The 22,334-nt window shown below is 32.6% G+C and overlaps 1 protein-coding gene across 2 annotated transcripts; it reads right to left on the reverse strand.

Annotated features, from left to right (window-relative positions):
• On the reverse strand, positions 1 to 20,997 carry LOC139523898 (protein SSUH2 homolog). Of its 2 annotated transcripts, none has more exons than XM_071318278.1 (13): positions 20,888 to 20,997; positions 9,603 to 9,664; positions 9,172 to 9,267; positions 8,080 to 8,146; positions 7,296 to 7,425; positions 6,747 to 6,807; positions 5,147 to 5,271; positions 4,376 to 4,438; positions 2,968 to 3,083; positions 2,242 to 2,334; positions 1,658 to 1,760; positions 1,239 to 1,340; positions 1 to 389 (listed from the first exon to the last, which is right to left on the reverse strand). In XM_071318278.1, exons 1-13 carry the CDS (start codon positions 20,923 to 20,925, stop codon positions 243 to 245), a joined length of 1,203 nt encoding a protein of 400 aa, XP_071174379.1. In that variant the 5' UTR covers positions 20,926 to 20,997; the 3' UTR covers positions 1 to 242. The 2 variants fall into 2 exon arrangements, with proteins under 2 accessions (XP_071174379.1, XP_071174388.1); XM_071318287.1 differs by lacking the exon at positions 20,888 to 20,997 and adding an exon at positions 13,251 to 13,388.
• Between the last annotated feature and the right edge of the window lie 1,337 nt (positions 20,998 to 22,334).

Consider the following 22,334-nt stretch of genomic DNA (forward strand, 5'->3'; position numbering starts at 1 on the left):
TTCAGTGTATACGTTTAATTATTAGTTATCATGCTATTACAATAATAAATAAATATAAAAATCCCTTCACAACACTGTAGAAGACTGACGGTAAGTTGAAATGCATGTAGAAAACAAAATAGACTGGTACTTCATTCATTCACAACGGAGATGTATTAGTATGTATGACAGATAAAACAGTTTGTATAAAAATACTCTTAGAAAATAGTTATATATTGCGTTAAAATTCGTATAAGAAAATATCACAGAATTGTACATCCCCAACAGCACTGATCTGGGTATGTCGGCGCATGCACTTTACAGTCTAAACCATAAACAAAATAATTAAGGGTCGTTTCTTTATGCTGGTAATCACACTGAGTAACTGGTACCATCCTTATCACGTGCCTCTGAAATATAAAAAAGAAAAACATATATTGACAATGATGCTTAATAGGCAAATCAGGAATATATATATTGTTAAATATACTGTTCCCAGGGCAAATAACTTCTTCAACTTTTGGAGTTCTGCATCATTTACATTATCTGGGGTGATACTGATTTTTGTGATACTGATTTTTGTAATAACACGTTCTCGCTTTGATATTACAGCCTCGAATACAGAATTCCGGATGTTTGTATTTAAAAAAGATATTCTTAAAATGTCAATGTATATTTTATGTATAGAATTCTTATAAAAAAAGTTTCTAAAACATTGAAACAATTTTAAATTGGCCGTCATATCATTGATTTCGCAAGGACACTGTAAAATGAAACTGCTGAATTAAACCAGGTTTGAGTTTACGTTAAACATTCCAAATTCAAGACATTTATTTCTGTTTCATTTATTTTACAACATCAGAATACCTAAATGTCTTTATTGATTAAGATGTGATCATAAACCACCTGTTTCCAAACTGAAAGGAGCGTGGCACTCTCATAAGATTCAAAGTCACAGATGCCAACAGAATGTAGCTTTATTATTATAAAGCATTCACAACTTTTGGACAGTCATAGCATAGAGCATAATTCAGTATACTCCACATAATCTGCTACAGTCAATCATTCTCAGCGTGAGAGGTATCATTTTTGTCTAACACAATGACTTTTACCAAAGGTCATTAAACATAAAGATGTATAAAACAAGAAAAAGAATCGCATTGCAGCTTCTAGTTTCCTAGTATATCTTATGCTTAAGTAACATGTATTCACGAAATCGTGAAGTCATCATAATCTTATTTAGAAAAAACAAGTCATACCTGCATTAAAATTCTACAATTTGGAAATCTACTGTGCTCGTTCACTAAGCGATGAGAAGCTTGATTGATTTCTGGTTCAGGAAACATGGCAATCGGAAGAACCTACAAAGTAATAACAAATGACATTGTCATAATAAAATCTATCCAATGGTGACAACAGGCACAACCAAGGCAGAATGGTGAATAACGAACTGTGAATAAGTGATAAGTGTGATTACCTATCGTTGCATTTCTTGGACTTTCTGCTCTAAATAATGCAGCTTATCTGATCAAAAATTAAAAAAGTAACACTATAGTGTAGTTGAATGCGACCGATGATTGAGTATCAACATCAACTTAATACAATATTTCTAATTAGGATTTTCTCTTTGGCGTTCTCAGGGACCAAATATAATTAAAAGGGACTTTGGTGTTCTTACCCGTGGTTGTGTATCTTGAAAACCTAAAGTGCCAGCGACATCTTTTATCAGCTCATCTGGTAAGTCTGTTTTCTCTACAATATGATGACCCAAGTTGTTTTTCCTGGAATACATACATTACATAATGAAATAATTAGACAAACCCTGAATAAATCGAAGTATTGTATGTATATAGAATTCCCTGTACTTTCAGGCAAAGTGGTTGAAAATTCTTTTTTGACATTTTGAATCATCGGTTGACAATATTTTTTTCAAAAGACAACAATCGGCTCTATTAGCCTATCGATGCCTCTCTGCTGTGTTGTATCTAATTTATCATACTGAAAGTTCAGTCAATATTGTATTTCATCCTACAATCAACCTTTCTACTTTACTGCTACAAACAATAGTCTTCTGGTTTGGTGGTTAGCGAGCGATAATAATCAAATACTAGTAACTGTAACGTCTAATTTCAATTTGGGGTCTTCATTGCGGTCCGCGTTCAAGAGAATACATATTAACTGTTGGGGAGTAGAAAATGTTTTTACGTTTTACGCATGTGAAAGTCGATTTTAAAAGATAAATATGTAGATTTACATGATTACCAAGTGATTGTGAGCTGTATAAACCATTTGAGTTGTGTTGTTCCTTCACATGTCCCACATACAACACGACCAGTACCACTACACCTATTGCATCTGCAAATATAGATTGTCAACCTTTAATAAAACAGAACTCTAAAAATAAACAAAAAAATATGTCTGCATATAAAACGCTCAATAGATGTGCTAAACAACAAAGTAACCACTTACTACATAGAGAATAAGACAAGTTGCGTTGGCATAATTACTTCCCATTGTACACATATAATTGTCGATCAAATATACTTTACTGAGGTCAAGCTAAACTATGGGTCTGCGACGATTCAAACAACAGAAATAGGCATGTTATACCCCATTATTACGTCTGTCTTACGTTTGGAACCTCTAGCCTATGTTAGTCTTGAATGTGATTTTTTCATTGGTTTGTTCATGTTTCAGATTTTAGTGTGGCGTCCACAAGTTAGAATAATACATTATTGATAGTCCTTAATAATGAATCAGCTAAAGCCCCTCCTAAGATGTGGGATTTTTTCGCTGTATTGAAGATACATAAGTGGCCCTGAGCTGTGTTTTGTCTATGAGCGGACTGTTGTCACCGTAACAAATTCCCGGTTTTAGTTTTAATTTGATCTTGATTAAGCAGTATAACTAAGAAAATTAAGAGTAGTTTTGAATAGTGAATTTAGTTTCGTACGTAGGGACAACTTAATCTGATTGTTTTCCACCAACCTTCTTTTTCCTGTTCCGTGACAACCCCCACACGTCCGTGTAACAGTTCTCCATCCATTCTTTCTCTTAACACGTCTTCTTTTTCTTCCTCTTCCATTACACCCTCCACATCGTTTCTAGAAATAAGAAATTATAACTTGAGACAAAAAATAGATGTACTAGTACTTCATTTCCAACCCCCTTTTCATCTCTATTTGAGTTATTAATCTATAACACTGTTTTAGCTTTGAAGTAGCTGTCAGCAATATAAGTACACTTTGACTTCTATCGGTACTTTGTATCTATTGTTTTAAGTTGGTTTGTTTGTTTTTTGCACCCATTGGCACAGGTTTCAAGGAGAATTGAATGCTCACAAGCATTTCAAACCCGCTACTTTCTGTATATGCCTGTTCCAAGTCAGAAGCATGTTATTTAGGGGTTTTCGTTGGTTCATATCTGTCATATATATGTTTTTCGTAAATTGTATCGTAAATAATAACGCCGTCAGTTTTCTCGTTTTAACTGTTTGATATTTTTTTTTATTTTAGGGAAATTTATAGCCGACTGTGTGGTATTGGTTTTTTTTCATGATTGAAGGCCGTACGATGACCAATCTTTACTTTTATAGTCGCCATTTAAACCCTGGTGGATAGTTCTTTTCATCTTGCAATTACCCCACATATAATGTTTATGTTGCATGTGGTTTATTTTTAATAACACATTTAAAAAAAAACCGGGAAGTAAGACATATTTAAGTTGAACATTTTCCATATTTTAAAATCTTAAGATGATTTCATTATTTTTAAAGCAGAAATATCAAATGTTGGCTTTGGCTAAAGAACACACGATGTCCACGCTGTTGAGTTTTTTTTCCAAAGGTACTTTATTTTCGTAAAACACCTTCAGACTCCCTACAGTTAAAAAAACTCTTGCAATGTCGATGCTATCATCGTCTATCAAATGTTGAAAGCTGAAAATATACACTGTGTTTACACATGGCATTGAAAATTTATTACTAGTACATGATGATAGATCAGAGCAAGTTATATCTTCCAACGTTTGTTTTTGCTAAAAGGCTAGTTCGTAATGGTTATTTATTATTGGCCGACATGTGTTCTTTCCAACTCAATTTGACAATTGAGTTGCTCAATAGACCATTTGTCAATCCACTTTAATGGACAATAGGCCGTTTCAAAAACCCAAAGCACTGTGGGTAATTTTATTGTTTGTACACCAAAATGTTTAAAAAAACGTCACGTCATTGATTGAATTCCATTGTTTGGGACATTGTGAAACCTAACTCGACATTTTGGTGTACACTTTTGAAAATGTTACCCAGAATGCATTACATTTTGAAACGGCGAATAATAAGATCGCACCATATTCCCGTGAGACTTTGTGACAAGTGTTCCAATCTCGTTATACTCACCCTTCCTCTTCCACTACATGACGAGCATATCAAATAGCCTGTTGCTTTACATCTGTGACAGGGCTGAAAGTATACTATCAAAAATGTAATATCGTCATCATAGAATCTCAACATCACAAGAAAGATTTGATATGTTTATCTTTGAGACAGCCCTCCATCAGAGACCCGTATGACAAATGTAAAAACAAATCAAAAGTTAACGTTCTAATAAATATACAAAGCAATAAACGAAATACAAATATGATATACAGCAACAAACGACAACCATTAAGTTTATACGTGCAGGTTCATAATTTAAGACATGTACATCATCGGCATAATTTAATACATGAACATCATCGGCAGAATGTTGCGAGATTAAACATATGTGCGAGTGCACAACCCTCCCCAAATCTTTAACAAGGGTATATTTGTGCAAAATACGAACAATGTTTATTTGTTTGTTTCAAAATTGACATTTTATGAAAGATCATATGTATATGAATTATGAAGGAGGTGCATTGAAGATTTTGTATGGTCGACTCTCAGGGGGAAAAGGTATTTAGACAAGTCAAGTTTCCTCCTCGTGGAATTTAGTAGATATTGTGCTTTGATATCATAGCTATATATTTATACCCTTACACAATTCAATGCATTTTAATACGTTGTTTGCTTATACCCAACATTAGCAGAACGAAATCCAACACGGGTCACTCAGGTCAAACTTTACTAAAAATTTTGGAATTGAAAAAAAGCCACACATTTGTCGCAATTTTTACAAAAAGCTATTACCTTAACTGACGCTGTATGTGGTACCTCCATCTTACGTATTTCATCACTGAAGATATCGCAAGGATTTGTAATAATGTCCCATGGTCCAGGTGGAATTCCATATTGTGGTCCATCAATGGGTTGGCCTAGCAATGATCCAAAGTTACGTTATATAATAATGAAGATTATAATAAACATTTTAGATAAGAATACAAAATCAAAGTGCCTGTAAGCACTGAACGGTAAAGATTGCTTCAATTTATCAGTGGAAGTAAACTAAATTATTGCATTGGTTGTAGTTGATTTAACAGCAATTCTAGACAAAGGAAGATAACTCCAAATTTTAAAAAATGATGTTAACAATGACATCATTCAATGTTTAGAACATATATTAGATTCCTGCACCTTGCAAAAGTGATGTAATTTTCTTGAAAAGTGTAACATCATTGTGTGTCTTGAATATCTGAGCATATATTACATCCATAAATTTCTTGAAATGTTCATGGATAGGATGTATAGAATGTAATGATCAATGCACTATATTTTGTGTATCAAAAAATGTAGTGATAAGCCTTTGAACATTTAGATATCAAGTCAGTCCTATAATATTTTGATTGCATTTCATGCAATCTTTACCTAAAAACTGCAAAGGTGAAAGTATTTTTCTCATGTGTTGATTGTCTTTATTTTATCAGTTGTTTTTATCATGCAAGAACTTTGTTATAAACCCTTATTGACAAGAATGTTACACGAAATCTTTGGAGGAATACATTTGCACTGCGATATAAAAATACGTTTTTAAATCAACCAATTGTTCAGATTTTATTATACAAATGTACTATTCATAAGTCTTTACTTTTAGATCAAGATGCATCAATCTATCATGTCTGTTTGATGTTACTACAAAATTCTTTTGATGTTTACGTTAATATAATCTGTTTGAAGGGATAATATTTGGTAGCAAAATTTCCAATGTTGCATATACAGACAATGCAAGAACGAAAAGACAACTTTTAAATACTTAAAATATATAAACTTGGACCGGCTAATAATTGAATATAAAGAGCATGCATATCATACATGCTGCCATGTGTGGAGTATGTTCTGTTTACCCTTCCGGAGCACCTGAGATCGCCCCAAGTTTTTGTTGGGGTTCGTGTTCCCTATTCTTTAGTTTTCTATGTTGTGTCGTGTTTACTATTGAGGCCCCTCATGGGGGGGGGGGGGGGTCCTAGTAATCACATAATCACCATTTTTTTGCCAATATAATCACATAATCATTAAATATTTGCTTATCTTTAGTAATCAAATAATCATAAACTAAAAATACAGTCCTAGGTAATCAAATAATCATGAAATATTTGGCTTAATAATCAAATAATCATTAAAAAAACGGCCAAGTAATCACATAATCAAAAACCCCATGAGGGCCCTCACTATTAATTTATTTGCATCTTTGTCTTTTTCCTTTTTAGCCACGGCGTTGTCAGTTTATTTTTGATCTATGAGTTTGAATGTGCCTCATGCTGGTATCTTTCGCCCCTCTTCTACAAGAAATGAGTCCGTAAAAGAAATATAAATAAAACAAATACACAGAACTATTGAGTATGTATATTTTTACCTTTAAACGCTACATTTTCATATTTCGTTGATCTTGTCTCTGTGTATGTCTCCAAGATGTACTAGAAATGCAAGCCAAATGTTGTATTAATAGTATATGTACAGTAACGTATCAAATGGTAATACTGTATTTATCTTCGAGTCTTGGGTACAATACAGCTAACCTCGAATCTATAACAGGCCCATACATAAACAACTAGCTAATAACACAATATTATTATTCTTATTCTACTATCAAATGGTAATACTGTATTAATCTTCGAGTCTCGGTCCGATACACCTAACCTCGAACCTATAACAGGGCAAAACCTAATCATCCAGCTTATAGTACTAACATATTCATCCTTTTTTTAACACAAATTAATCAATTGTATTGCACCTGCTGTTATTCTTCTTATTCTTACATTAAATGGTAATATTTAATAAATCAACGTTCAATATTTTCCAAAACTCAGATCTATTTAATTTACATGACAATCAGAAAAAGTTTGACATTAATTATATAAACTTCTGCGTAAAACAGAAATATCTCAAATGAAACTTTACTCACATGGTATGACGTAGAAGACTGAAGATTTGTAAACTGAAGTTTTTTTGCCGTTCCTTTCCCCCAACAAAACTGGTCCTCAACATAATCAAGCAATGCGGTTCTAGCTGTTTCTTCTGTTATCACAGGAACTCTATAAAAAAGAAAATGATTGATTGTTACTGCCATTGATTTAAACAGATATGTTAGATGCCTAAGGAATAGACCCTTTATTAATACTCATATAAGTCGAAATCAAAGAATTAATTCCATGGCGAAAACTAAAAATACAACAACAGTGCACATAACACAACATAGAATAGCTAAATACTGAGAAACACAAATCTATCCAATACTTGTGGTGATGTCATAATTTGTATGGTCTTTGGACGATGAGATTGACACCTTTATATTATTGAAGACTATACATTACCCTATAGATGTCTTTTCTGTTATATGTCTCGTTAAAATAGGTTTGTGTTTCATTGACTCGTCCCGTCATCAAGGGTAAACAGGAGTAAGTCTTTCTTTTCTGTTTTATCACCTCATCAAAACTTCATTAAATTCTGATCCCATATTAATGAAAAAATTCTGTTCAAGCAGAGGACGAAAAAATATCCTGAATCCAGATTTCTCCAAAACCTAAATGTTAAATTTTGAACAAAATAATTTGATTGATATCGTTGAAAAACTAAATGAAATTGTTCGCAAATTTTATTTTGACTCAGACAAAAAAAACAAACACTCCTCTGAAGTTAAATGGTTGCTTCTTAAGTCTATGTTTCTAGATCTCATCTGTTAAACTTACTTTGTAAACTCTGGTTGTTTGTAGTCAGATGCCTTGGGTACAATAGATGGTGGAGGTGGCAGCAACGCTTAAAAATAAAGTAATTAATCAAAAGTGTTGTTAATTACCAACGATCAATCAATCAATCAATATATGAAGAAGTTTTTTGCGTTTTTAATCTCACAAAAGAGAAGAGAAGAACATATGTATCTCTCACTGCACAATACACATCATCACCGTAGCAAACTTACAAACGACAAAACTAGGTACCAGACAAAGGAATGGATCAAACAACACACTATTTGACATAAGATAGCGTTGGGTATAAGTGTTTTTAAAGAGAACTAATAACTGATCTTATTTTCTTTCCTACTCAATATCTATATTTATATTTAAATGTAGAGAATTTATATCTGATGTTATTTTCTTTCTTTCTGAATAATCATATTTAAATAAAACCTGTCGATGACTTACAGTTATTAACTTCTATGTCATTTAGTCTATGGTAGAGAGTTGTCTCATTGACAATCATTCCACATCTTTTTATTTTTATATTTTAATATATGTCATAGCAGCATACACTTACACTCTAAGTGCTGTATATCCTATTTGTATTTCGTTCATTAGTTAGTTTTTTTCGTTTGAATTGTTCAACATTTGTCATTCCAAGCCTTTTATAGCTGAGTAAGCGGTATGTGTTTCACTCATTGTTGAAGGCCGTACGGTAAACTATAGTTATTTTCTATGTCATTTGATCTAGGATGGAAAGTTTCATTGGTAATCATACCACATCTTATTTTTATAATATTTGTTTGATCTTATTTAGAAACAAAAATGTGTCCTAAGTACACGCCCCATCTGCACTATCATTTTCTATTATCAGTGGACCTTGAAAATAGGATTAAATCTCTAATTTGGCATTAAAATTAGAAAGATCATATCATATAGGGAACATGTTACTGACTAAGTTTCAAGTTGATTGGACTTCAACTTCATCAAAAACTACCTCGACTAAAAACTTTAACCTGAAGCGGGACGGACGAACGGATGGAAGCACAGACCAGAAAACATAATGCCCATAAATGGGACATAAACACTCTATTCCATACTAACATGCATCAAACTTGACGTTAGGATATCCGGGTACAGATCCCATGTCTTGTGGAGGAGCAACCTTGGCATTCTCTCCAATACCTTCTCCAGCAATAACTGAAACGAACAAATGTTTTATAAAGTATATATAAACTATCTGATAAAGTTAATCAAATATGAGAATTTAAGTTAAATCGATGAGCATGGATTTGACAGCTAATGTTCCTTTAAAGAACTAGTGAACATAACAGCAATAACATAGTTATATTTTTCAAGTATACCACTCATATGTTTATAGGGATATTTGAATTAAAAAAAAAGGTAATATTTTGGCGGAAGAAACGATATGTTTACATCTATTTCTATTTACTAGTAATGAAAGAAAAAATATAGGTTTCAGACAGTCATTCAGAAAGATGCATTATGATTTGTTATGTCTTGTAAATCTATACCTGGTTCATCGGGATCGACGGTATCATCCCCTGACTCTCCGTCATCGCTCTCATCTGCAGGACTGAAATAAAATATGGACATTACTAGACCATTTAGTTATAATGATTAATATGTATTACACATTTCATTGCCACCTCGTAGAATGAAGATGGTATTATTGTTGCAAAACATTTATAAATATAATAGCAGTCTTTTATGAAAAAGATGAAATGAAAAATTCACTTTCTATGCTAACTTCAAATTTCATGTTCATGGAATCATTCATACGGTCTTTAGAATTCTTCTGAGTTACATGGCAACATGTAAACTGCAATTGATACAACTGTATATGCATTACAACCTATTTTATTTATTCCGGGTAATAATTAGGACTAACAACCTATTTTATTTATTCCGGGTAATAATTAGGACTATAGATTTTATTTACATTAAACTGTCACCGAACACCTAGCCTGACAAATATAACTATTAAACCTTCATAAAATATTTAGATGGTGAGCTAAGTGCTGTCTCCGTTTTCATTAACTTATCAAAAAGTTTGCAACTAGCAGAAGCAATTTTCTAATGTTTAATCCTGAAATATATATATATATACATATATATTTGATAATTATCCAATCAAAAACCTCGACACATTCGTAATCCGTAATATATATATATATATATATGTTTGATAATTACGTTGTCAAGAAGTATGATGTCTATGATTTAGGATGACGATCAGAGATATTTGCCATTACATTATAAATAATATATATCACCAGGGGATTTGATTTAATTACTAATTTTACTATGCGGAAAACCAGATAACGGACATTTGCAGTTATTACCGACATCTTTAGTACAGGATAAGTAAATCAATTATAAACGACAATTCAGCTTTATATATGTCACAAACGACAAACGATGTACTTATATACTGACTGGGTGCATATGTTGTAAAAAAAAAATTAAAATTGCATTATTCTTAAATGAGAAAATAATATATTTCTGAAACTCTCGGAACATTGAATACAACAATCCATCTCATAACGTATGTCCCTCTCCTCTCGAAAATTATCATTGCTAAGTCACTGGTCACATCGATATGCTCTCGTCCTGATATGTATGTAATATTTGACACTGGACGTTAAACACAGTATTCATCATCATTATTTTCATCTTCTTATAGCCAATTATTCGACTTTCAATGATATTATACTTCCCGAGATATAACACCATTATAAATCTCACTTTTTTTTTAATGAAATTAGCAAATGCAAGAATATGCAAGAATTTGTGAATTATGTTCAAGGTTTTTTGTAGCATTTTTTTCAGGATATTTCAAATATGGGATCCGAAAAATACATGTTTATCAATACCGTATGAATAAATAAGAAAATTGGGTGTTTTTGATTTATTTCTAGACATTTTTTTAGTTTGGAGAAAAAGGGGTTATCCAACAACCCTTATGTATCACAATAATAAATGAAAGACCATGTGTCAATGAGACAGCAACCCAAACTCCAACGACACAAAAACCAAAAGACATTTAGAAGTCAACATACTGTCTTCATCAAAAGTCCACTTTATAAATTCTGATTTTGTTTCAAAGTTTTGTTTCTTCAAAGGGATACAAAATTAATATAGTACGAACTATACAGACACACCAGATGTACATGGGTGTTTTTAAATATTCATTGCTAAATCCTTTTTTTTTTGCAATCCCAGTACGAAGTAAAACCGTTTTTAGGTCCCGTACAATACATTATGCTCATTCCGCTTGCTTTACATGTACAAATATTACAGAGATACAGTTTTCATACCAGATTGCTATTTTTTTCTTTGCAAAAACATCAAAAACAGGGGGAACAAAATGACAACGTCAATGGCATTTGAAAAAAAAACCAGGACAAAAACGCAACATTCTACAAAACAGAAATACAATAGCAACACCCACCTAGTATGCATTAACATAGAGTGTTCTCAGATGTCGAGAAGAGAAAGCATACCCTTTTCCACAGACAGAAGCAATACTCACTATTCCAATATATGATAGGTATATACAAGCAGTTACCTAACGTATGAAACATAACAACTGTGACAGATTGTACCAACTACAACGATATCATGGATATGCACCTATATATCATATATCTTATAAATTAAAATATGATAAGTGAACGTTTTGAACCTCTAGTGTTGATAATGAGGGATAACTTGTTAAGATAGATAATGACCACTTAAAGTATTCGGCATCTCGGTTCTCTGAAAATAATTAAAGAACTAAACACTTAAATTGTCTACGGTCATTCCTTCTTCAATTGTATAAATATATACATAACCCTATAATGCATTGATCTGAATTCTTTTGAAATAGTAACTTAATTATCGAGTTGAAATAGGTCAACGCCGGATAGCATACACACTTTTTACCTTATTGTTGCTAAATTTAGACATTTTTTAAAATTTTAAAACCTTTTAAATGAAATAACAATCACGCATTTTTAATCCATATAAAGGTCTTGTTTATATGGTTCATAGGGTTACAAACAAATAATTTAAAAGTTGAGAAGTTTTTAATAAAGAAATAAACTAATTTACCTAGTATATTTATATAAAAGCTACAAGGTAGCACTATCGCTCTATCAGTTCCACACCTAAAATTAATGTTTATCTTTCAGTCTTTGTTTAATTGTGATTTGTTTATTTTTTTCTCCTTTTTCAAAAAGACAAAAATATGTTCACGGTAAAGTAAAAACTGAAAAAAAATAGCACATATATTGAGACCTAGTACAGATGGTAAGCTATGCAGTACTGTGTAGTATTTGTATTTGTGTCCATCTTTTTCGACTGATTGTTATACTTAGTTCTTATGTTGTACTGTTACACAACTGTCCAAGGCTAGGGGAGGGTTGGGATCCCGCTAACATGTTTAACCCCGCCACATTCTGTATGTATATGCCCGTCCCAAGTCAGGAGCCTGTAATTCAGTGGTTGTCGTTTGTTTATGTGTTACATATTTCTTGTTCGTTCATTTTTTGTATATAAATTAGGCTGCTAGTTTTCTCGTTTGAATTGTTTTATATTTTCATTTCGGCGCCTTTTATAGCTAATTATATGCGATATGGGCGTTGCTAATTGTTGAAGGCCCATACGGTGACCTATAGTTGTTAATTTCTGTGTCATTTGCTCTCTTGTGGAGAGTTGTCACATTGGCAATCATACCACATCTTCTTTTTTATATTTACTAATCTAAATTGTATTTTTAACAACAAAATATCAACATATCAATAATTAATCTCAATAATGAACATTTACATTGTATATCCTAGGCCTGGTATGAAGTGCCGTGCAAACATATTCTTCTTTGTATGCACTTTAATATCGCATTTATTTGTAATTCCAATCGATGATCAGTTAGATTACGCATTTATTAGTATCTCCAATTTGTTTCCCATTTGTTTTATTATTGGAAATCGATTTGCGATGATAAATGGACAATGAATCTATAACTACAATGAATGGAAATAACATGTATACCTAACTTCTCCGTTTATTGAAATGACGAGAATTAAAGGGTAGTTCGCCATTGCATAAATAAAAACCACATTTCTTTATACAAAAGAATATGAAAGTGTATTTACTTATATTAAATACCAGCTTACCTTACTTGCGGCATCCTTCTAATGGCTTTAGACATTTTTAATCGTGGCTTTATACATATACAACTTGACACAGAGCCACAAACTGGTGTTAATAATATAAATCAATATTGCGCCGTTTCAACAAGAAATGTGAACAGATTGGAATTTAAATACCTAAAACTACCTACTAATTAATTAAAGTTTACCTCTTTTTGTATTATTTTTAGTATATTTAAGTTTACATTTGTGAATTATTAGCTTTTACAGAAATTAGGTTAAAGAGAAAGGGGCTGCTAGAAGAGTACTTCAACCCATGTTATCATTGTTTGTGCTTTTTATACACAGCTATAGTTAATAAAGTTTAATTAAGTGAAGAAAATTTATAAGCTTCTTGATCTAACTTACTATGTTAAAATACAAGCAGATAACATACCAGCATGTGGTCTTACTGACATATAAAGAAAATCAATAATCTCGTCAGAACAATGGTCAAAACACATGGTAAACAAATAGACAGACATTCGAAACTCTTAAGCTGTCGTATATCTTGAACCTGCGATCAGTGAAATAGCATCTCAATAACACAATCTATAAAAACTGACGATGAATTCTATAAACATAAATATTTTTATAATCTTGAAGAAATAATTATTTGCTTTTTTGTAAATTTTGGAAGAAAAATCTTAAAGCGCTAGTCGCATGAGAATACAAAAAAATATATACCAATTGAATAAAAACATGATATAAATATGTTACCGGTGATGAATACCATTTCATACTAAATTGCAATTATTCAAGGAAACGTTAACATAACTCAATGATATAAACTTCTTCTCGTATCTGACGTTAGACAGATTGGAGTTAGCTTTGTCACTCGGATGTTTAAATGCACAGCCAAGTGTTCGGGGTGTTACCACGATTCATACATGTTATAGACACAAAACTTCCCAGAGGGGCTCGTCGGTGGCAATTTTTAACGTGAAATTTATTTCACTCCATTTGTATCCCTTGTCCGTACATATTTTCGTTCCTTCAAAAAGAATAAATCCACCTCTGTTTTTTTTTTATTTAAAAGTCATCCAAACCCACCCAAGCAGAAAGTATTGATTTATCTTTTTGTATTGTTATGACAAAAATAAGCAAAGACCCATCGAAACAACATCTGATAAACAAATTTAATAATACTTTTAGATATTTGGATGATATTTTGGCTCTCAATAATGACGACTTCAGTATGTATATTAATGAAATTTATCCTGTTGAACTTACTTTAAATAAAGCTAATACTAACAATGACCACTGCCCTTTTCTCGATCTTGATATCTATATAACTAATGGAAAGCTGAATACTAAAATTTATGATAAAAGGGATGATTTTTCATTTCCTATCGTTAATTATCCGTTTTTAGTTGGTGACGTTCCCTTGTCACCATCTTACGGTGTTTATATATCTCAACTTGTACGATTCGCTCGTGTATGTAACAATGTTTTAGATTTTAACGAGAGAAATTTATGTATTACTGAAAAATTATTACACCAGGGTTTTCGATATCACAAACTAGTCAAAACATTTACTAAATTTTATCATCGGTATAAAGACATCATTCGTAAATATAGCTCAACATGCAGACTTCTAATACGTTCAGGTATTTCACATCCAATTTTTTATGGAAATATTCTTTATAAAGCACAAAGGTGTCAGTATTCACCTCAGAAACTTACAAAACCTTTGAATAGACTTATTAAGAAGGGATATAATTACGATACTGTTGTCAAGTCATTAAAGATTGCATATTTTGGCGTTAATATTGAGTCACTGATAAGGTCTTTGCATCGGAAATAAACACATTTATTCTAAAACCAGTTGTTGGCATGACACGGGTGATGTTCTTCTCATATATGTTATGATGGTATGATACTAAACCCCTAACGGGAAGGATTGTGCCTGATGTTCATATGATGAAATCATAATCTTTCAGTCAGTTTAATTGAAGTCTGGAGCTGGCATGTCAGTTAACTGCTAGTAGTCTGTTGTTATTTATGTATTATTGTCATTTTGTTTATTTTCTTTGGTTACATCTTCTGACATCAGACTCGGACTTCTCTTGAACTGAATTTTAATGTGCGTATTGTTATGCGTTTACTTTTCTACATTAGTTAGAGGTATAGGGGGAGGGTTGAGATCTCACAAACATGTTTAACCCCGCCGCATTTTTGCGCCTGTCCCAAGTCAGGAGCCTCTGGCCTTTGTTAGTCTTGTATTATTTTAATTTTAGTTTCTTGTGTACATTTGGAAATTAGTATGGCGTTCATTATCACTGGACTAGTAGTATATATTTGTTTAGGGGCCAGCTGAAGGACGCCTCCGGGTGCGGGACTTTCTCGCTACATTGAAGACCCGTTGGTGACCTTCTGCTGTTGTTTTTTTTTTGGTCGGGTTGTTGTCTCTTTGACACATTCCCCATTTCCATTTTCAATTTTATATTAATATGCTCATATTCACTAGTAATTTTAAAAGTATTTGTTTTGCTTTCCATATATTCCAAAAACATTATCAATGCTAATGAGCATATATATATGGAAAGCAAAACAAATACTTTTAAAATTACTAGTGCATATGAGCATATTAATATAGAAGATAAATCAATACTTTCTGCTTGGGTGGTTTTGGATGACTTTTAAATAAAACATAGCATCGCCCCGTCAGAATTAGGATATCCAATCCAATGTCCTGTATTTGGCAAGAACGCAAATACCATTTCAATACTCTTTCGGGACGGGTCTGTAGATATTGCAAGACTAAATATTTTGCCCTCTAAAAAAATATTTCCCAAGCAGTAAAAACTTAACGCGTTTCATACCATTGACCCATTTTGAGAACTTTCTTATTTTGTATTATTGTTGAATTGTCATCGTCCTGAAAATGTATGTAATATTTGTCACTGAACGTTAAGCCGATGACAAAAGAAAGGCTGAAGTTACAAAAAGGGCCATTCAACTCACAAGTGGAAAACAAACTGACAATGGCAAGGTAAAAAACGACGTCAGACAAACAACCGAGCACGAAACACATAAAGAAAACTAAAGACTTAGCAACAAAAAAAACACCATAAACCTGAGGTTCTTAGGTGCTCGGGAAGGGAAAACAGATCCTGCTCGACATTTGTCTTCCGTCGTGGTCAATTGGTCATCTCAATTTCTGTCTTGATTTCCGATTAACGGCAAAGTCTGTTAATTTTTGAACTTATTCATTGTTATAATTTTTATTCTTAGCATTAAATCCCGAGACATAATATATTGACGTGAAAACAAGTATAATGGAGATAACAGTTCCCTTACAGAATAACTTGCATTTAAATTGTGATTTTGGTCTGCGTTTTTGTTCACGTTGAAAATACAAGTATATGCTCCAGATCTCCAGTCTTAGTAGTTTAGACTATTTGACATTGCATTTGTAATATTAACGTTTTAATTCCTGATTACAGATTATCGGTCATCAAAACTATATTAGCATGATCTAGTTGTAAGATGTTAATATAAGCCCAAATCGTAAGCTCCTAATAGGCGTAAGTTTCCATATTAAAAGTTACATCCCAGCTCCTTTGTTCTAACAGGGGTGATCCGGCTCATATCACCCCAGTTTGAGGTTCTTTGTTATGCGTGCTTTCCTTTGTTCTGTAACATTTTGGCGGGAATGTCAAACCACTATACAACTTATCTATACTATTAAACGAGAAGACCTCATTTTTGGTGTCGCTTCTCTTCTTTCCACAATAAATTAATCAACACGCCTCTGTGTCCTATAGGTACAGTGCATAGTCGCATTTGTCATCCATTCATATAATTATTCAGATTGAGTTATTTTAGGAGAAAAACGGGAAAAAAGGCATCCGGGTATTGTCCCGTCATTGTACGAAATTTCAAGTCAGATTAGACTTCCGGTTTGCGTTTTTCTGTATACTTTGAACATACATATACTACGAATAAAGTGTATTTTCAGAATTGTATCTGCTATCATTTTCAAGTTTACTATCCACGGCAGTCACAGAGTTTATTAGATAGAGAGGGTCTGTATACTATATCAATGATCACCATGGATCGATTAGTAAACTTAGAATTGAAAGTAAATACGCTTTATTTATATGTAATGAATGTTCATAATATACAGATAAGCGCTAAAATTATTCATGTGAACTTTTGATACTTTTTCTGAAATTCTCCAGTCATTAAATCTTTTACAAAATTCATTGATTACAAAAAAAAAAAGAAGATGTGGTATGATTGCCATGTTGAGACAAATCTCCACAAGAGACCAAAATGACACAGAAATTAACAATTATAGGTTACCGTACGGCCTTCAACAAAGAGCAAAGCCCATACCGCATACTCAGCTTCAAAAGGCACCGAAATGTAAAACAATGCAAACGAGAAAACTAGCGGCCTTATTTATGTACAAGAAATGAACCAAAAACAAATATGTAACACATTTAAACAAACGACAACCACTGAATTACAGGCTTCTTACTTAAATAAATGTTCATAACATACTAAATGTATGTTCATATTGAACCTGATAGAAAACCAAAAATTGTGAACCGGCTTTGAAAAAAAAACATTTTCCTGTCCTCAATAACCTATGACTTATGATACTTTTGCTGAAATTCTCCAGTCATTCTGTATTTAACAAAATTCTTCCAACAACACTTTACATACTGATACGCTCTGAATGCCCGCGATTTCGCGGGTGTGTTCTAGTAATTAATTATACGGAAAAGAATAGCTATCAAAATTCACGTAGAAAATATCCATTGTATATGCTGGGATTCGAACACAAGACCTTTAGCATATCAAGCCACGACACATACCACTACACCAGGACAACTGGATACCAAATATCAGTAATTTAACATATTTAAAGGAAGCAGGATATATTTATAAGTGGGGCGAGTTGGCAGACCTTTATTCAGTTGGGTTTAAACCATTTTCGTTAATAAGACTGATCATGCTGATTGTTCAATTTGATTTTACACTTTTTCAAAAGTGGGACGAGTCGGTAAATAAGAGTGGGGCGATTTTTTATAAAGTGGCGATATAGTATTGGCCGAGTGGACAGTGGGGCGAGTTGACATTGTTTGATATCTACTCATCGTGTTCGGGGGTCATTAAGGGTATACATTATATAGTAATATATAAAGTATATTATAATGGTTGTGTGGCGTTCTTAACTAGATTTTATGAATTGTAAATGTTTTTTCAAGTCAGATTAGACTTCCGGTTTGCGTTTTTCTGTATACTTTGAACATACATATACTACGAATAAAGTGTATTTTCAGAATTGTATCTGCTATCATTTTCAAGTTTACTATCCACGGCAGTCACAGAGTTTATTAGATAGAGAGGGTCTGTATACTATATCAATGATCACCATGGATCGATTAGTAAACTTAGAATTGAAAGTAAATACGCTTTATTTATATGTAATGAATGTTCATAATATACAGATAAGCGCTAAAATTATTCATGTGAACTTTTGATACTTTTTCTGAAATTCTCCAGTCATTAAATCTTTTACAAAATTCATTGATTACAAAAAAAAAAGAAGATGTGGTATGATTGCCATGTTGAGACAACTCTCCACAAGAGACCAAAATGACACAGAAATTAACAATTATAGGTTACCGTACGGCCTTCAACAAAGAGCAAAGCCCATACCGCATACTCAGCTTCAAAAGGCACCGAAATGTAAAACAATGCAAACGAGAAAACTAGCGGCCTTATTTATGTACAAGAAATGAACGAAAAACAAATATGTAACACATTTAAACAAACGACAACCACTGAATTACAGGCTCCTTACTTAAATAAATGTTCATAACATACTAAATGTATGTTCATATTGAACCTGATAGAAAACCAAAAATTGTGAACCAGCTTTGGAAAAAAAAGGTGGAGTGAAAAAAAAACATTTTCCTGTCCTCAATAACCTATGACTTATGATACTTTTGCTGAAATTCTCCAGTCATTCTGTATTTAACAAAATTCTTCCAACAACACTTTACATACTGATACTTTAAACTACGCTCTGAATGCCCGCGATTTCGCGGGTGTGTTCTAGTAATTAATTATACGGAAAAGAATAGCTATCAAAATTCACGTAGAAAATATCCATTGTATATGCTAGGATTCGAACTCAAGACCTTTAGCATATCAAGCCACGACACATACCACTACACCAGGACAACTGGATACCAAATATCAGTAATTTAACATATTTAAAGGAAGCAGGATATTTTTATAAGTGGGGCGAGTTGGCAGACCTTTATTCAGTTGGGTTTAAACCATTTTCGTTAATAAGACTGATCATGCTGATTGTTCAATTTGATTTTACACTTTTTCAAAAGTGGGACGAGTCGGTAAATAAGAGTGGGGCGATTTTTTATAAAGTGGCGATATAGTATTGGCCGAGTGGACAGTGGGGCGAGTTGACATTGTTTGATATCTACTCATCGTGTTCGGGGGTCATTAAGGGTATACATTATATAGTAATATATAAAGTATATTATAATGGTTGTGTGGCGTTCTTAACTAGATTTTATGAATTGTAAATGTTTTTTCGTCTAATAAAAACAGCTGGGATGTAAAATAGTTATCCCCTTCGGACTTGGTGTGTCAGTGTTAGATCACCCTCTGGCCTCCGGCCATCGGGATGCTCTTACACTGACACACCGCGTCCTCGTGGGATAACTATTAAATATTTCTTGATTCGGTTCTATACATTAATGTTTACTTTAAAAATTGATATAAGATTAATCTTAAATTAATCTCCTAGTAATTCTTTTTATACAATTTACATTAAGTTTATTATATGTTTTCATCCCAAATCAAAACAACCCTCACATTTAAATAATTTCACTCTAATGAAACATTTCACGGGTTGATATGAAATACGTTTGTCACCTGTTAATTGATCTTTGTAATAACTGAACTACATTTTTGATACATTCATGTATGAATGTGTTACTGCGACTACATTATAACTCTAATGCTAATGAGCAAATTTCTTTCAAACTTTATTGAACAATATCGTTGCAAATTCTTAATCTTTTTATCATTTTCTAGCGATGTACGAACGCACATAGGCTGATAACCCCATATCGGACCACGTGACGTCACATAGGACTGATATGGATTATCAGCCTGGGTGTAAATTTGCTAGATTACTCCGCTCGTTACACATATACAAAAACTATCATTTTGATACAAAAGAATACAATAAAAATGTAAACACATATTATTTTTAAATATTTATTTTGTAAACATAAAAAGGATAAGTGCATCCTTGTAGAAAAATCAAAAAGCAATCATTTAATAATTTGTAAACAAAATGAAAATTACTTTACAACCGGTTTGATTCAAAAGTTTGAAAGAAAAATTAATACCTCTGCAAATGATAATTTGAAACACAAAATTTCCCCGAAAACAATTTGTCTACCTGTACAATGTGTGACATGTGTACCGAATGATGATTATAGATAACTAAACCGACCTCTATCGCGCAGACACATGATAATAAACAACTGTTTGAATGATAATGGAATTATACAAATTTTCACAAAAAAAAAATCCAGATTAAAATTTTATATGTAAATTTACATTACCATTCAGATGAGTTGTAGTGCTGACGTGATGACGCCATGGTCACTAGCTATATCTCCTGAATATGCATATCCTACAACTGTAGAATGCAGCAATCAATGTATATGATCCGCTTCAGACGCAAATATCATCTGATATGTTATTAGTATAGGTCAGTTACAGCATGAAACTCTGTTGGAAGATATATATATTTAGTTTTAGAATATCATTATGATAAATGTTCAACTTCAGTCAAAAACAAAGAGGTCTCTGAAGGTGAACATTTTTATTGTCACTTTTATTGTCTGAGTAAAGCTAATTTTTTTAAAGCTATTTACTTCTACATATAAATAGGTTCTCAACTGCAGTATGGCAATGTTGTTTGCCAAATTGTTTATACAATATATTTTCGAGGAAACTAGCCATTTTTGGAAAGTTTACATAGTATTCACATCCGTTTATTTTAATGACACCACTGATTAACAAACACAAAACAAATATCATATACAAAATCAAGTTCTGTATATAGGTGAATTGAAAATGTTATTTGCTTTCATGTCCGATTTTTTTATAAAGTGTACAATAAACTAATTATAGATACCAGAATTGGAATTTTGTATTTGAGCCAGTCGCACGTTTTGTCTACAACATACTCATCAGTGACGCTCGAATAAAAAAATATAAAGTAGGCCAAATAAAGTACGAAGTTGAAGAGCTTTTAGGACCTAATATCCTATAAGTTTTGCCAAATACAGCTTAGGTTAAAAACGCGACGTCGCAACTTCCTCAGTATTCTCGACATCCTCCTACCCCGTAACTGCATTTGAAATTCCGCGAAATAAAATGACGCTTGCGGTCAAATAGTTTCATCAAGGTCCAAAAGTTGGATACTATAGACCGATAAAATAGTCAAGATATTGTGTACTTATTTTGTATATACAAGGCTAACTGAGGAAAAATAAATATAGATATGGACATGCACCCTATTTGTGTATCACAGGAGACTATAGACCAGCAGCTTTATAATAGACAGAGATGCGCTGACAAGCCCATTTTGTAACGTCTGTATACATGATGATTCGATAATGTAACAGTTCTATTAATGAGTCTTGTACGCGTGCAATTTCATAGTATGTGACTATACAACTGATAACCGAGATTAATTGTGAAGCTGTGTCATATGGCTCAACCATATAGCATTTAATATAAAGTAACAATAGATAAAATTTGCCTCGTTACTTTCTTTTGTCACACCGATTTTGATCCATAGAACGAAAAAAAATGATTTAAAAAAAATTCAAAACCTATAACAGAACTCCAACTTCTAGTATATATACTCTCTTGGGGTAAGGACAACTACCTATGGGCTACACTCATTCAGATATGCAGGAGCCAAACTCTGGAACGAACTGCCGAATAAGATATTGGAAGAAATGCCTTTGGGTCTGTTTGGTTGATAATTGAGAAGGC

This window comes from Mytilus edulis, chromosome 1 (genome assembly GCF_963676685.1).
Source record: "Mytilus edulis chromosome 1, xbMytEdul2.2, whole genome shotgun sequence".
Taxonomy (NCBI): Eukaryota; Metazoa; Mollusca; class Bivalvia; order Mytilida; family Mytilidae; genus Mytilus; species Mytilus edulis.

Coding starts and splice junctions, on each gene's coding strand:
- LOC139523898 (XM_071318278.1), bottom strand. CDS start 20,925: ATGGCGTCATCACGTCAGCACTACAACTCATCTGAATG. Junction 9,268..9,602: donor CGTCGATCCCGATGAACCAG/GTATAGATTTAC, acceptor TGTTCGTTTCAG/TTATTGCTGGAGAAGGTATT. Junction 2,335..2,967: donor CACGGAACAGGAAAAAGAAG/GTTGGTGGAAAA, acceptor CTATATTTGCAG/ATGCAATAGGTGTAGTGGTA.